General features: G+C 37.9%; 1 protein-coding gene across 4 annotated transcripts in view; it reads right to left on the bottom strand.

Moving 5' to 3' along the window:
* Nucleotides 1–786: 786 nt before the first annotated feature.
* The window catches only part of LOC145983119 (uncharacterized), a 67,893-nt gene continuing 56,917 nt past the window's right edge, over nucleotides 787–11,762 (bottom strand). For 2 of the 4 annotated variants that reach the window (XM_083116398.1, XM_083116399.1), the window contains 2 exons: nucleotides 10,143–10,338; nucleotides 787–1,552 (listed from right to left, as the gene is read on the bottom strand). In XM_083116398.1, coding sequence (XP_082972524.1) covers nucleotides 1,424–1,552; nucleotides 10,143–10,338 — 325 coding nt within the window. In that variant the 3' untranslated portion in view covers nucleotides 787–1,423. The remainder of the gene's footprint in view (nucleotides 1,553–10,142; nucleotides 10,339–11,762) is intronic. The other 2 variants (XM_083116400.1, XM_083116401.1) reach the window with 1 other exon arrangement.

Raw genomic sequence — 11,762 nt, 5'->3', positions numbered from 1 at the left:
TTGTGGCAGGCTGCGAAGACTCCTCTTTCTGTGATCGATTGATTTGGTTAATTTTACTTCGTATTCCTTCCACTTTTTGCTAATCGTGAAGGATGAGTGATGATATGATGAAATTGATGAAGGGACACTCACAAAGAACACCCATGCCTAGGCCAGGTTCGAACCTGGGATCCCTGGCATTGTAGCACACTCTGCTAGCCAATCCATCATGGAGGCCGGCTCTTCTTTCTGTGTTTAGTGTTTACTGTCTCCTACTTTACATATTTTTGAATTTTTACACATATCCCCCCCCCCCAACACACACACATCAAACTGATCAATCCAACCACGACCCTGGGGATGGGGATTACTGTCCCTAAAGTGGACTTCAGTCATGCTTCCCTGCCAATTTGGTACATCCACAGTGTATAGGGTCAATGCTATTTTTTTTCCATAAGATGAGAACACTGCTTTTCTTACACATGTTTTTATTTTTTCACCCTCAACAAGTTTCTACCTATATTCAACACGACTTTGTATTGTTGCAGGAATATATCAATGTTATATTCTACACTTTTTTGTTCAATTTGATCTATTGTAGTGGTCTTAGAGGTGAACCAAACAACATTTTTATGTGCAAAATTTCAACTTCCTTATGCTTTTAACCATCATTATTGGGAGGTAAAATGTTTAAATTTTACATCCACTGAGAATCCCTTCATTCATCTCCCTTCGACAATTAGATCTCTGGCAATTCTTTTCAAATGTTACTTGTGTTCATCAAAGAAAACTGTTAGAATAAAAAGTTGGAAATGTTTTGAAATTACCTCTTCCTTTTTATATTTCATATTTATTTTACATTACCTAGGTATACAGTGTTAACTCATTTTACAATAACTACATACAAAATAAAAAGTGGAATGTTAGTTTCCTCTTACTAGTTTTACATTTAGTACAATGTGTAAATAATGCATGAATAGAATAAAAAACTCGTAGCTTTGATATTAAAACACATGACCCTGATATGCTTTGATTCACTGTACATTTGATGAAATTTCTACAACACAGAAAAAGTTGATTTTTTTACCTTTGTTTTAGTAACTTTCAGCTATCATCTATAACACTTAACACAGCATGGTTTATTTTTTTTTTAAAAAAAAGAAAGTGCACACATAAAAAAATGTCACTGTGTTACTATATCAGATATGTGGTGATACGTCAAAATAAAAATGTTTTACACTCTCCTTTAATTAATTGCTCAAGTACAGTCTTCGTATCATCCACATTCTGCAAGAAGCTCAATTAAAGTCATTATCTAAAACCTGTTTAATAACAATGAACAAATTGAACCCGTAAATACAGACAACGTGAATTTTCACAGGAAAATGGATCACATTTTAATATTTTGATCACACAATCATCATCTTAATTTCTTCATTACCTTTCAATTATCTTGTTCTTCCTTTGCATGTATTCTCCGAGTGTGTTTAAGTTTATTTGGATAGTTTGTAAAAGACTTATCACAGAAATTACAGACGTAAGGCCTTGCTCCCGTATGTGTATTAATATGGTTCTGCAAGATAAAATGAACAATAGTACATTACATGAAGTCTGCAATTTGACATACTTGTAGAACAACATTCACTAAATTTTACTTATATCAACTTGGGAAGTTATTGTTGTTGTTACCAGGTGCGTATATTCTAAGCTAGCTAGGCTATCTCTGAAGACCAGATTAAATGCAGGAAATAATCGACTAGCAAATGCTTCACTCTCAAATAATGACCTCGGGGGGAAAACAATACTTCGTGGGTGCCTTTATTTTAGACCATTACCAGGCTTCATCCTGAAGATTCTTTCTTCCAACCACTGCCTGAGGTGGCAGGGCTTACATTCACTGAAGACTCCTGTCTTCATTCTCCCCAGCAGTAGAGCCTCACAGCGATGCCAATTGAACAAAACTCACTAACCAGCATGGGATTTTTCCCAGGAAAGGGAAATTTTGAAACGAAACTACTATTACAGGAATGGGAAAAGAGTGACATGTGATAGGGAATTTGTCCTCTTTGCCAAAACAACACGGTTCCATTGAACACATGCAAAAGCAAGAGGCCACTGACCTTCAACCAACCATGCTTTACAATGGTGACGATGTTTTGAACTCTGCGGTTGCTTTGTTTATGACTGAGGTAGACTGACTGGCCAGAGATGACAAAGGGCAGGTCATTTTGCTAGTAGAAATCGCATTGAAGGAAGTTTAAGAAAATTAACCTTTTTATCACAGAGGTCGGCAAGAGAAGAACTGAGTTCCTGTTCAAATTAAATATTCAAGGTAACAAGATTATTATATATTTTATTCTCGCACATAGGCCTACATAAATATTTCAAAATATGGGCCTCTATGTTTTATAAATAACCATGAAATATTTGAAATCCTTTCCTTACTGTTTCTATATTAATGAAACTGATATTTTTATAATTATTTGTAAATTGTAATGTAGGTATTTTTAATCACAATGTCACATCACTTCAAAATCCAAGAAATTGAACGAAAAAGAGTCTCCCATTTGAACATTATGATATGAAGAGATAGCCCAGGTTTTGAACCAAGCATACGCCACTGGTTGTTACACGTTAATGCATTATGGTTGAATGATTGTAGAACATATGATTTGAAGGATAGCAAAACATTCCATGATGAGTTTAACATTACCGGCGATTCAATATCACATGCATACCCAATAATATAAGGCAAGGAATTGAAGATTCCATACTAAATACACACGAGAAATACACACAGTATAAACTACAAAAGAAATACCACCAAGGAATATACATACATATATATGCAATTAAAGAAAAGTTAATGACGTATGTATGATGTCCATCAAGCGGTGAATAACAATTCAAAAATGATTAAAATACAAAAATGTTTAAATTTAACCCTAATAACCAGTAATAAATATAAGGTTATAATTACATATTGACATTATGACCATCAAAGGTATTAGCTTTTATACAATTAATAAAATAATATATATACAAAGATGATGTTGATCCTGAAAGAAAATTTTGCGTAGAATATGCATTGTTTATAGATCTATACAATATATCCAATAAAGTATCATAGTACTGAAAATGTAGTTGCATAAGCGATGACATGATGTATGATGCAAAAGATGTAATAATCCATGTACGTGTCCTAAATATGCCAGGATCGATTGGCAAATGAGATAGACGAATGTTTCCTCCGTAAAATACATGAAAAGAAAAATAACCTTAAAATATTGAAGAGAAGAGCATATAGGAAAGAAAGAGGAAAGATTGATTGAAAAAGGGACATTAACTGAATGAGCATCTTTACAAATTATCTAAAGTCAAGGTTAAGCTATATGCAAAAACAAGTGAAGGTAAAGTTAAAGCCTCTTAGATGAAAAGAAACAATAAATATATTACCAATGAAAAATGAAATGTATGAAAATTGATTATATTAAACCATATACCAAAAAATGACATTATACTACACCAATACTATTAAAAAAATATACACATAAATAAGAAACAGTAAATACACTGATTTCATCATAAAAAATCCGTAGAAAACCTCTACGTTGTTCAGTTAACAGAGCATTAGATTTGCAAAAAAATCATATGTGTAATGATACATTAACAACAAGAAATTTTCATATATCTGCTAAACATAATTTATATATTATATGTACACTCATAACAAAAATGGTTTCAAGGTTGCGTACGCATCCTGGAAATTCTCAGTCCACAAAAACTAGCTTTGTGGCCTGTTTTACGGCAGAATGAACAAATTAATGGCGTTGTTCTATTTAATGGTGGTGGAGTATGCTCAACAAACAGTGAAGCTAAAGGAGCTTGGAGAGTCACATCCGGAGAAGGAGATGGATCACGAATATGATAGGGCTTAATATGAGAAATGTGGACCTTTCTTAAAAAGACCTGAGTATCAGGATCGACGAGTAATACTGTAACTGGACCCAAAAATTTTGAAAATTTGGGTAGGTCCCAACCATCGCTCTTGTAATTCCCAGAAATTCCGACACATGGCACCACTGACCATTCGCGAGATATCTCGTTGTAATCACGCCGTCTGGAACACGGAAGTAACCAGGAAGTGAAAGAGTGGGGGTATGTGTGTGTGCACGGGCAGTTGCTTCTTGTGCTTTATATCGCCAACAGTCTTTATTCACGCGCTCCACTGCAAATGTTTCTCGGGGACGCAGTTTGAACTTTATCGTCTGGACTTGTTCTTTACAACACGTGATGAATTGCCGAGGTTTGTTGAATGTAAGTCACGAGGCTTCGATGTAAAATACGAGTCGCAACATGTCAAATATGGTACCAGTTGCCTAATTGACTCAAGGAAGTTAACGCGGCATTTAACAGTTTGTAGCAGGAGTGATATTGGAAATGGGCAAATGAGCTACTTCAGATTCTAACCACGAGATACACGAACCCATGTGGATTTGTCTACCAAAAATGAAGGAAGTCGTCCCCTTTCAGATCCTGGAACTTTACTGCACATAAAACGAAGGTAGGCAAATGGATATTGTTGTTTTTGGTGAATTGTAGTGTAAGTGAAAAATGCCGATTTGTACTTGACAAGAAACTTTGCAAATTACGTAAGATTTGCATCAAGTTGTAAAAATAACTATTTTTGTCAGCGACGAAGTTCTATCTTACGTCATACGTAAATATATATATATATACGCAGTGGTCAGAAGTAGCGAGCTACTTGTAGCGTCGCTACTGTAGCTAGCTACAAAATTCGTAGCTGTAGCTGTAGCGATGCTACATTTTGAAAATTGTAGTTGTAGCGGTAGCGAAGCTACAAAATTCCTGTAGTTGTAGCGAAAATTTCGCTACAGCTACATTTTTCCTCAGCATTTTGAGGTGAATTTTGAATGTGGCAACAGCGTCAGAAAAAATCGGCAATAACCCTTAATTTTGCAGGAGGTTCATAAAGACAGTCTATTACATGGAGGTACAGATTATCTAGATTGTACGTTATAGATATCTGTGTAATTTATTTAATTAGTAGCTGAATAATTCAGATATCCAGATAACTAACTGACATATATGAATATATTCCTGCTAACAGCTACGTCTTTTTAGCGGCATCGCTGGGGAGAAACATGCCACGTTTGCTGCACCACTGGAAGAAACTGCCTCGTTTGTGTCACCCCCGGAACAAACCCTGTGGATATTCATGGTGTAAGAGACACCAAAATGTCATTAATTGCTGTGTAAGACACAACTTGCAGCAAAAACGAGTGATGGATTTTCCACTGCACTGACAAGGGAATGGCTCAGTACGGTAGCATTGATCATCGTCAGTATATAGGATCTCACCAGCAGGAAATTATTGTTACAGGAATGATAGAGTTTCTGGAATTACAATTATTTTCGCGATAGTATTTGTTCACAAATTTTAAAATTACAATACGTTTAGAACAGTCAGGTTTACACGACAGTTTCCTCAATATTTTTATCATATTGCAAAAAGTATGTACGAGTTATTGACTTTCCTACAGAAACGACAATTTTCTTTAGTTAATACGTATACATAGTTTTCAAATTTATGTATTTCTCCTACTTTTGAGTCACTTTTCTGTAACTTTTGCTAATCATGACATCATCATCATCCCTTGCCGTTTCCTGCCTCTGGGTGGGTCAGCATACAAGTCAAGCCTCTCCATTTTTTCCTGGTCTTCCACCACTACTTTCTTTCCACGGTGTTCCAATCTTGTCCTCTTCTCTTAACACTCACCGCTATCTGCTCTTTCGACCGACATCTTGGTCTCCCCCTTGGCCTTATTCCCACTCCTTGTGCATTGTAAGCTCTTACTGGTAGTCTTTCTGCATCCATCCTCTTCATGTGTCCAAACCATCTCATCTGTGCCTTATCTATTCTGTCCTGAAGCTTCACTACACCCACTGTCTGTCGGATCTCCTCATTCCTTATTCTATCCCTTCTAGTCTTCCCCAATATACTCCTTCAAAATTTCATCTCTACTGCCTGCATCTTTCTTTTGTCTCTCTGTCATTGTCCAAGTCTCTGCTCCTTAAGTAATTATTGGCACATAGTATGTGTTTCATAGGTATATCCCTGTTCCATATTAATCTTCGAATACTTTGATATAGTCCACCACCCATTTGTCCTCTTCTGTTTACCTCCTAATCTATTCTTCCACTTCTCTCAATCATGACAATGAGGATGAATGGTTTATTTAAATATTCTATTATCTATAGTCGCTTTCTACCACTTTCGGCTAATTGTGAGAACGAGGAAGAATGATGAATGATGAATGATGAGCAGTGTGGGGAATGGAGGAGCAGGAGGATCTCATCCTCCCAACTTGGCGTCTTTCCTAGTTTTTGTTTTGAGTCAATTTTATGCATAGATAAGCTGATCGAGACTGGATCCGAATCACTATGTGCCTCCACTGGGAATCGAACCTGGGGCCCTTTGGTAGTCAAAGGGCTTCAGGTACTTTTCATTCAAAATGCTGTCTTCATATCAGTCTATAAAAAATGAAATATTTATTCTCAAGAAAAATATGTTGATGTGAACATAAATACGTAATCCTACCAAATTTGTTTTGTTTATAGTTGTAATCATTAATTTGGTTAACACCCTAATTGCAATATTCATATATCAAATTTGAATTGATATGCCACTTGCATAGGTATGGTATTCTCAAAAACTACAGTAAAAATAAGTAACTGAAGTAACACTGCTATGAAAATTACTGAATGACTGGAATCATGATAATAAATAACAGAATCTATTTACCAGTAGTAGGAGATTTTTTAATACCCATATGGTTGTTTTTATTTTTTTTATGCAGAAGTAGCGCAAAAATAGCGAAGTAGCGAGTAGTGAACAGGAGTAGCGTAGCGAGCTACTTTTTGGTAAATGTAGCTGTAGCTGTAGCGAAGCTACATTTTGGAAGAGTAGCTACTTTTAAAATGTAGCGTTCTGATCACTGTATATACGTATACGTGTTTGCTAGATAAATGATAGTATTGAAATTTGTAAAATATCACGAAGCTGCAATTTGAATGCAGCACGTCGTAAAATTAATGGCATGTCACGTGCTTGTGATGTACCTTGTCCAGTTTGAACATATAGACGAAAGTTAAAATGGTGATCTGAATACGCGTGTGCAAAACTGTTTGATATTTGCAGTTCTATAACGTGTTCATTTTTTGTGTGGAAAGACTTGTTGGGTTTTGTGAAACACATCACAAACATGTACTTGAACTAATCGTGACGAAGTCTTTCAACAACGCAATTCCCCCCTTTACCCTCCTTTCTGGATTCCGTCAATTTGCTGGCAAATTGTGCGATGCAATTCAATTACTTAGTTTAGAATGAGCATCTAGGGCACTTTCGACAAAAAGAAAAGTAAGCAAGGGTTGATGTAACATTTCTCGCCAATTTCTTAGTATGGCTTTTTGGCAGTTTATAAATGTATAATAATAACGACGACAGGCTTTTTGAAAGAGTAAAATCATTTTTGATTTAATCCATAGCACAAAAAATGGTTGAAGAGTATTTGGAAAATGAGTTAACAAAAATTGCAGATTCTTCAATTTTGCTTATTTCCAAATTTTTGAACCCTTTTATTGAATAGATGCTTAAGATTATTTAAACTACAAACGTAAGCATAGTGATAAAATTGTTTAAACAAATTGTACCTAGTCAACGTACAACCTTAGTGACAATGAAGTTCGACCAGTCACAAATATAGGAGTGCGTTGTGAAAGAAGGAGAACACATGCGTATGCTGAACATATTTTATTCAGCAGGCTACATGGAACAAAGGAAAACATAAATTTCCGCTGCAACGCAGCAATGTATGGTGTCCACACAAAATAAAACATTTTCGTCCATCTACACGTGACATTGAAGTTCGACCACTGTTAGAGGGGATCCTGTTTACCATGGTGTGACGCCGCCCCGTCGGCGAATAACTGTGGCAATGCGTCGGGGCATGCTGCGGACGAGTCGTTCAAGGTATTCCACATCGATGCGGTGCCATTCCTCCTGCAGGCAGGCGATAAGAGCAGCCACTGTCGTGGGTCCCCTCTGTTGCACACGTCGCTTAAGAACACGCCACACATTCTCAATGGGCGAGAGGTCGGGACTCGATGGTGGCCATGGCAGAGTTCGCACGTGATGGCGAGTCAACCATTCTCTTGTCAGCCGCGCTGTATGAGGCCTGGCATTGTCGTGTTGAAAGATGAGACGCCGCCTGTGGAACAGGTGCCTTTGCACTGTGGGAAGATGCCGCTCCAGTATGCATGTATAGGCGTGTGCATTCACAATGCCTTCACAGACGTGTAGTGGGCCAACCCCAGATGCCGTCATGCATCCCCATACCATCACTGACGCAGGTTTCTGTACCCGACGTGCATAACATTTTGCTTCATTCTGTTCCTCCTTCCGACAAATGACTGTTTTCCATATTTTCCCGTACACAACATTGAAAATGGATTCGTCCGTCCACAAAACCCTGTTCCACTGCCGAAATGTCCATCCCCGGTACATTCGTGCCCACCGTAGTCGATTGCCTTTGTTCAACACGGAAAGGAAGGGTTTACGTTTCGCCTTGTACACTCGGTAACCGCATCGCTGTAGGTAACGGCGAATGGTTCTGGTTGACACTTCAATGTGAAAGCGTTCTCGAGTCCACAGTCGTAATTCGGCCACAGAAACATCATTGTTGGTCTGGATATAGCGCCTAAATATCCGTAGGTCACGCACGCTCAGCAGGTGTTTTCGACCGGGGGCCTTACCTGGCTCTGTAGTACCCGTATTTTGGTCGTGTTTGATGATGCAGTGGATGGTTGACTTGGGTAAGTTCAGTTGGCGCCCTATTTCCCGCTCACTGAGTCCATCCCATTGCAACTCCACCACTCTTCTCCTCACGGTGTTGTCAATAGGTTTGCCCCTGGCCATGGTGATGATGCACTGCGGTTCCTCGGTGCACAGCACGCGCTTATATACGGCGGACTCCCTTATCGTGTCCGTGACGTCATGCTTCCGTCGAATGCGCCACTATCTGGAATTTCCCGTATGGGTCTGGTGCCTGGTCGAAGTTCAATGTCACGCGTATAGTTCCCCGTTTTCGTTCTTTACGTGACCTTGGGTGCAACATGCTGAGATCACGATTCTTGCCTGCTCACACGCCTCCTCTTACACACATGTGTCACTTCTGCGGGTCACCCATTCCACCGCCTATGCCTCTGTGCATTTAGTCACGTATTGCTTTCTGGTCGAACTTCATTGTCACCAAGGTTGTAAAAAAGGACGTAATTTGTTGTTCGATTTATATTCGCCAATATTATCCCAAATGTTAAGAAGAACATTGTTAATGGTTTACTTGACGAATCTGGTTACGGTAATTAGGAAAAAATTATATTCACTTTGTTGGTAATCATTAATGTTGAATAAATTACGCCATTAAATTGTTAAAAATTTGACATCTGTGTTTGACTTCATTTACGCTGAATTTTTCCTTAATCACTACGTGGTTCGATGATACAAAATGAAGAGTAAAAGAGGCATTGTAGATTGAAACAACTGTAATTTTTGGTGAAGGTAAACAAATCTAGAATAACATAAGCTTTATTATAGCATATAACGCATTTTGGAAACTTGTGGCAGTTCTGTTCTTTATTTTCAGGATTAGTTTGTAAACGGCAATATTCTTGAGTCTACCCCCCTAAATTGAAGTTAGGAATAGTGAAGTTCATACGTAACTTTGAGGTGTCGCGAACAACGTGACAAATAACCTCCACCCAATTGATTTTGTAACTTATTCCAAGGTGCTTAAACCGACCACGACCTTTGAGGTAGTAGAATAACGATCAAGACTAGTCACGACTTTAAAATAAAATGCACCTTGCGAACTTGAACGTTACTCCCTGCAGAGTGACTCTTATCAATGTCATTGTCAAAATTAGCCAGGCATAACAGAAAAGCAATTAAAAGGAAGAACATAACCCTCACCTCCTCCACGTGCACACTAAGAAATGTGATGAACTGTTGCAGACAATTATTGTTTTTAATGAAACGATCACTGTCAAAAAATTAGGTGTATCAATAATGAAATCACATTTACCTTCAGTCCGTGACTAAGATTAAATCCTTTACTGCAATATGGACACTTATATGACGGATTGGAAGAATGTGTTTTCATGTGTTTACTTAACTGCAACCGTGATCTGTATGATTTTGAACACAGTGCACAAAGAAATGGGCGTTCGTCACTATGGCATCCATGCCAATGCATTTTGATTTGTGTTTTTGTTGCACACCTTGAATGAAATTAAGAGAAAGATTTCTCATGAGTACCACCATCATACACACACATTTTTTTGAATAAAAAGATCACAAAACATAAGAAATAAAACAATTGCAACATACTATAAGGACCTGCCAAGCAGCTTTTCATCGGGTGACAGGTGGTCAGTGTATCAAGTCCTATTTGCATGGTTATCTGGCTTACAAGACTGGAGCTTGCTACTACTCCTTTTCAAGTAGCTCATATTGTCTTTACGCTGCTGGGCTGCTGAGCGCTTTCTGCAAATTGAACCCAGGATTGCTTGCGCCAAAGGTAAGAGTACTAACAATTTGATTAAATGGTGGCTCACTACACTACCTTGCCCCTCAGAACTCGAATGTTCTTTCTCACTCACTACAGCAAGGATTGATTGATTTGCTTTATTTTACTTTGCTTTTTGTGCCACTTTTGGTTAATTTGCGAAGATTGGGATGAGCCCTGGCTGGGATTCAAACCCGGGACCCCTGGCATCGTAGTATGATGTGCTAACCACTCCGCCACGGGAGCCAGCACTACAGCAAGGAGTACAGATATTTTAATATTATTTCATTGTCAAAAAAAAGATGATATTTCAATGTCATCATCATAAAAACTATTAAAAGGACACCTAACATGCCATTCCATGGGAGCTGCAGGAAACCGCTGTATTCTACCCACATGAGCATAGAATCCTTTTAAGTCATCCAACAATGTTTACACTTTCTATCTTATCCCTGATAAACAAAACAAAGGTGTGTTGAATTAAACCTGAAAAAATTCCAAACATATCTAATAATAATAACCCACAACAACCCTTGAGGGACAAGACCTACACTGCCATCTGCAGGACTCATTCCCACATGCCTCAGCAGAGATGGGCGACCACGCAACTAAGCAGTGTCTCAGAAATATTTTCGTTTTTAAAACTATTAAAATAAATACTTAAATTTTTTGTATAAAGATAAATTTATTACCAAAAGAAAGCTTAAACATTAAATTTTTATTTGTGGAAAAGAGTATTGGACAAATGGTGACCATTCATGTTTTCACATTCAATTATTCTTGACCTAAAGTTTTCGATCACTCGTCGAAGCATTGCACGAGGAATAGCATTGATTTCATCTGTAATTTCTTGATGACCTTGAACGTCCCGGCAGTTTACTCGTCATAGTGCTTCCAGTGTTTTCAAACTTTCTCACCAAATATTTAATTAAATTTGTGCTTGGGTTGTCTCTCATTCCTGCCAGGTTATAATGATGCCGGTACAAACGAAACACAACAACATAAGAATCACTATTTTTATGAAACACAAAAAGCACATTGCTGCCCGTAAAGCGCCCCATGCCAACTAAATATTAACAATGTTGCCAAGCGTTTGCAATCTATCTCATTTCTCTGTAATGTTCGAATTACCCCAGA

The sequence above is a fragment of the Lepisma saccharinum genome, unplaced genomic scaffold (genome assembly GCF_977018435.1).
Source record: "Lepisma saccharinum unplaced genomic scaffold, izLepSacc3.1 HAP1_SCAFFOLD_662, whole genome shotgun sequence".
NCBI classification, from domain to species: Eukaryota; Metazoa; Arthropoda; class Insecta; order Zygentoma; family Lepismatidae; genus Lepisma; species Lepisma saccharinum.
This window is presented reverse-complemented; position numbering and strand designations above follow the sequence as displayed.